General features: G+C 43.8%; 1 protein-coding gene across 1 annotated transcript; it reads left to right on the top strand.

The window, feature by feature from the left end:
• Positions 1-386: 386 nt before the first annotated feature.
• LOC138906491 (uncharacterized) lies at positions 387-872 on the top strand. Its single transcript, XM_070195411.1, has one exon. It carries the CDS (start codon positions 387-389, stop codon positions 870-872), a length of 486 nt encoding a protein of 161 aa, XP_070051512.1.
• Positions 873-5,843: the final 4,971 nt, after the last annotated feature.

Genomic DNA, 5,843 nt, shown 5'->3' on the forward strand with positions numbered 1-5,843 from the left:
AACCCGGGGAATACCTCATCATCTAACTTGCCGTCTCCAAAGTAGCAGTAAGTGCGGGCCTGTTTCGAGAAAGTAAAGGTACGCAATATCATATTTATTACATCAGTAAAACACTGGTCGATGCACAGACGAGGTACCCACACCTCGAGAAAATTGCCCTGGCATTGGTCATAGCTTCACGAAAGCTTAGACCCTATTTTCAGTGCCACCCTATCTCGGTCGTCACCACTTTCCCTTTAAGAAGCATTTTTCCTAAACCCGAGCTATCGGGGAGGCTGGCCAAATGGGCCATCGAGCTCAATGAGCACGACATCATATATCATCCTCGAATAGCAATAAAGTCGCAAGTGCTCGCCGACTTCGTAGCAAACTTTAGCGCAAAAGTAATGCCCGAGGCCGAGAAGGAAGCCGCTCAAGCTTCTCTCCAAACACAAAACCTCAGGGTCCTATACACTGACGTCACATCCAATGCTGCTGGATCTGGACTAGGACTCGTACTCGAGGTCCCTACCGGCGAAGTAATTCGCCAGTCCATAAGATTCCCTGATATGACTAACAACGAGGCTGAGTATGAGGCCGTAATTGCAGGGTTGAGGCTAGCACTCAAATATGGGGCGAAGCGGCTAAAACTTCATTGTGATTCTCAGCTCGTGATCAACCAAGTTACAGGGACTTTCCAAATCAAAGAACAGAGGTTGCAAAAATATCAAGTCGAGATCCGTAAGCTGCTGCCCAATTTCAATGAGTGCCAGCTCGACGAGATCCCACTAGCTCAGAACATCAAAGCAGATGGCCTCGCCAAGTTGACCGCCGCCACCAGAAGCATCACGACTGGGGATAAAAGAATATCCATATCCTCAACTTATCACTAGACCAAATCGAGGTAAAATCTGTAAGTTTAACTTGGGACTAGCGCAATTGTATTATTACATACTTGCAGGACGACACCCTCCCAAACGACAAAAAGGAAGCTAAAAAACTAAGAATGCAAGCGGCCAGATATAGCCTCTTTCATAACGACTTATACAAGATAACGTATGGAGGTCCTTTGGCAAAATGTTTAGGCCCAAACCAAACCCAACGCGTTCTTGAAGAGGTCCACAAAAGCCATTGTGACGCTCATTCTGGTGATCGAGCACTCGTCAGGTGTCTCATACGGGCCGGGTACTACTGGCCCACCATGAAGAAAAGATGCCTCGAAATTCGTGAAGAAATGTGAACAATGTGAGAAATACGCCTCAATAATCCACCAAGCAGGCGAACACCTTCATTCGGTCACCTCTCCATGGTCATCGTGGGTCCATTCCCGCCAGGGCGAGGTAATGTACGATTCCTTTTAGTTTTAACTGACTATTTCTCTAAATGGGTGGAAGCAAGAGTGTTTGCCCAAGTGCGCGAACAAGAGGTAATCGCCTTCATAGAAAAACATCATCTGCCGATTTGACCTACCCAAAGAGATAAGCTGCGACAACGGGCCTTAGTTCGCGGGAAAGAAAACCATCGAATTCTTCGAGAAATGGCTCATTAAAAGGATACTTTCAACTCCTTATCACCCAGCAGACAACGAGCAGGCAGAATCCTCCAATAAGTCCATATTAAACATCATGAAGAAAAAACTTGAAGAAGTTAAGGGACTGTGGCCATAAATACTCCCAGAAGTATTATGCGTGTACAAAACCACCCCAAAGACGAGCGCAGGAGAGACGCCCCATTCCCTAGTCTACAGAACATAAGTAGTTATACCAGTCGAGGTTGGAGAACCCAGCCTGAGGTACTCCTATGAAAGCGGCACCAACAATGACGAGAGTAGGATACAAGAGCTCGATGAGGTCGACGAATGAAGAGATATAGCATACATAAGGATGGTCACTCAAAAAAACAGGCGGAGCATTACTACAACAAAAAGGCAAAGGTCCAACCGCTTAAGATCGGGGACTACATACTCAAAGCCAAAACCAAAGAAAATAGGAATCCACGAGAAGGCAAATTGGGAACCAACTTGGACGGGCCATACAAAATTATAGGCAAAGCAAACAAGGATTCATTCCAATTAGAGACAATGGAAGGAAAACAACTACCAAATAATTAGAATATCAGCCACCTCAAATACTTCAACTTATAGAAAATAAGAATTGCCCCCAAGTCGTACTCTTTTTTCCCTCATTTGAGTTTTGTCCCAATAGGGTTTTCTCAAGGAAATTTTTAACGAGGTGACGAGTGGGACACTTTGAGTCTGAGTGTACGAAAACTGACTAATTCCTTTTTCATTGCCCGACTCCTCAAGATTCTACAAGTCGAACAATGAAGGGACTGGATATACTAGGACTAGGACTGGGATGGGAACGCCAGCTAACGCCCAAAATTTGTAACCTTCTCCAAAACTTTCCCAAGGGCAAACTAATGTAATCAGAGCAACGATGTCAAAGTAATAGAAATTCACACTTATCGAAACTGCTCTAACGAAAGGTTAAGTTGGATCAAGCTCGAACAATACCTACCGGCCCTTAACCACAACTTAATGAAAGATTAAGTTCGACCAAGCTCGAACGACACCTACCGGCTCTCGTACATAACTTAATAAAAGGTTAAGTTTGACCAAGCGCGAACAACACCTACCTGCCCTCGGCCACAACTTAATGAAATGTTAAGTTCGACCAAGCTCAAACGACACCTACTGGCCCACGGCCACGACTTAACGAAAGGTTAAGTTCGACCAAGCTGGGACAAACACCTATCGACCCCCGGCCACGACTTAACGAAAGGCTAAGTTCGACCAAGCTCAAAAAAATACCTATCGCCCCCTGACCACAACTTAACGAAAGGCTATGTTCGACCAAGATCGAACAAACACCTATCATCCCCGGTCACGACTTAACGAAAGCCTAAGTTCGACCAGGCTCGAAAAAACACCTATCGGCCCTCGGCCACGGATTAACGAAAGGCTAAGTTCGACCAAGTCTGAACAACACCTATCGGCCCTCGGCCACACCCTAGCTAAGAGACATACTTAACCTATATAAAAAAAAAGGGCCATTATGGCCCATGGCTATTTGGCTCAAAAGCTACAGTCAGAAGCAAAACATACAAACACAAGCTAAAATATACAAGCATAGAAACAAACCGCAGGAATGAAAAAGGTACAAGGATCAAATTTGATATTCATACTTAGATAAAGAGTTTTTTACAAAAGGCGCTCGAAGATGCCAACAAAAAAAACATAAAAATTTAGAGAAAAACCTCTGGCAATCACCACCCCGACCGTCGACGCCATCACCGTCTCGGCCTCCTGCATCCTCTTCATCCTCGCCCTGCGGGTAAGCAAAAACATACCAGGACTCATCCTTGACTATGCCTTCCTCCTCATCCTCCTCACCAGGCCGAGGCATAGCAGGATCATAAACATAGGCGAGTCGAGCCGAGCGAGACTTGACTCGAGCATTCTCGAGACTCGTTCCCGAAATAGTGCATGCTTCATGTAAGTCGCGGAGCACATCCAGACGGGCTTCAACATGGATCCAATCCTTGTACAGCTCCCGAGGAATGTAAGGATACTCGGCCTTGAGAGCAGCAACTCAATCGTGTTGTTCAGCGTTCGCCTTGTCTAGCTCCCCGATCCTTTCTCCAAGACGGTCCTCCTTAGCCCTCGTTGTCGACCGATCATTTTCCCGCTCAGCACGAAGAGTTTTGTTTGCCAGGTCAAGGATGTCCAACTTTCTCCGAGCATCCAACCGAGAAGACTCTGCCAGCTCGAGCTCTTCCTGCTTCTCGGCAATTGATAAGTGGGGCTTTTTAAGGCTTATTAGCGCCTTTTAGCTTTTGTTTTAGTCTAAAAGCATTGAATTTTATTTCCAAAACTAATAAAATTATGCAAAATTGCAGGAATGCTGGAAGTTGGTCTCCCGATATGAAATCCGACTCAAAAGGAGTAATTCGGAGCACAAAGCAATCAAGGGCGCAAAAGCACAAATGTGCGGTCCGCAAAAGAAATTGCGGACCACAGAATTCCATCTGCAGCTGCAAACAAAGAGGAAAAATCTAGCAGACATTTACGCAAAGTGCAGACCGCACATGAATTGTGTGGCTACAATGCTGGGCTAAGAGTCGAAGATCAGAGAGTATGCAAAAAGACCAAGTCCAGGAGCTTCTGTGAATTGCGAACTGCACAAGATTTGTGCGGTCACAAAAGAGTGCCTTGTGGCCTCAGTCCTAATTGTGCGGACCGCAGAAGTGTTGCCTTACGGCCGCAGTCCAGAAATATGTGGCTGCAGAAGAATGCCTCGCGGCTGCAGTTCAGAAATGTGCAGTTGCAGGACTCCAGTTCCTGCTAGATGAAGAAATCTGCGGACCGCACATGGAATTGTGCGGCCGCAGAACCTCCCGAGGAGCATTTTTGTCCGAGATTTTCACCCTTGTATAAATAGACGAGTTTCATAAAATTAGGTTAAGTTTTGAATATAGAAAGTTGTTGTAGTCGTTTCTCTTTGCAATTTTAGGAAGTTTTAGCTTATTTGAGTATTTTAATATTAGATTTCATCATTTTAATCTTCCATTATGAGTTACTTAGATTTTTATCTTTATTTTCTTCAAATATCATAATAAGTAGCTAGATTTTTACTAGGGTTGTGACCCAACCCTAGTGTGTAAACCTTACGGGTGATTAATTTTATGCTTGTTTATGATTGGGTGTTGATTATTTAGCTTAGTTCATACTTCAATTTTAGAATTAATGGTTACAAACATTGATTCATGCCTATTTGACTTAGTCTCTACTTGAGAAAGAGGGACCTAGTCTGGTATAACTAGGCTAACAAGGAATTGGGTCAATTGAGAGATTGATTAACCCAATTAAAGGGTTCAACCTAGAGATAATAATAACCCGACTTGAGCTCTTATCAACTGTTTTGGGTAATACCCTTTTGGTCTTGAGAAAGCCAAATTGGGCAAAACCATTCTCTGACCGAGATGTAGTGAGTGGGTAATTTAGATTTGAGAGCTATAATATACCCCAATCGACAAAACAAACATTAAAGTCTTTATCCCATTAGGCAGAAACCTAGCTCAAGGTCACAACCCTAGGCCTTTTATCCATTTGGAAAAACCTTAAAAATAATTATCTCTAGTCTTCTTTCTTTATTTTGCAATCATTAGTGTAACAGTAGAAATACAAAACAAATCCTTATTGTGGAAGTGAAATCTAGATAATCCAATTGCTCAAATTGAAATATATACCCCTAACTCCTATCTTAGCTCCATGTGGATTTGACCTTGGCTCTTAGTTGGGTTTCTATTATTGCATACGACTGTTTTATACCTCTTTTGAGTATGCATTAGACGTCATCAACAATCTCACCCCTGAGAGCCTCCACCTGGAATAAGCACCCTTCTAACTAGAATTGCAGTTGGACTACTTGAGCTTGAAGGTTGCTATATTGGGCCTCCACGCCAGCCCTTACTGAGCTCAAGCTCCTCTTCTTTGCTCCTAAACATTCCCTCGAGGACGTTGCACTTTTCCACGGCCACCATCAGCTCCTCATCCCTCTTCTTCAAATCTTCTCTCAAGGCTAGCACATCAACTCCCTCACGAAGGTAACTTCAGAAATCCTGGTACTTTCCACGGTACTCGGTATACTTTCCTTTCATCTTCAAGAAAATCTCTTTATGCCTTTTCTCCCTCAGAGCACTCTCAATTTCCAAAATGACCATCTATAAATCAAAGAAAAGAGGTTAGAACTTAAAAAAGCCAAGGCATAAGGAGAAGGGCGGATAACAGTCATACTTACCCTGAGAGAGAGACCAATGATACTCTTCGACAAAGTATTGTGGATTATCTTCTTGAGGGTCTC

The sequence above is a fragment of the Nicotiana tomentosiformis genome, chromosome 1 (assembly GCF_000390325.3).
Source record: "Nicotiana tomentosiformis chromosome 1, ASM39032v3, whole genome shotgun sequence".
In the NCBI taxonomy this organism is placed as follows: Eukaryota; Viridiplantae; Streptophyta; class Magnoliopsida; order Solanales; family Solanaceae; genus Nicotiana; species Nicotiana tomentosiformis.

Coding starts and splice junctions, on each gene's coding strand:
- LOC138906491 (XM_070195411.1), top strand. CDS start 387: ATGCCCGAGGCCGAGAAGGAAGCCGCTCAAGCTTCTCTCCAAACACAA.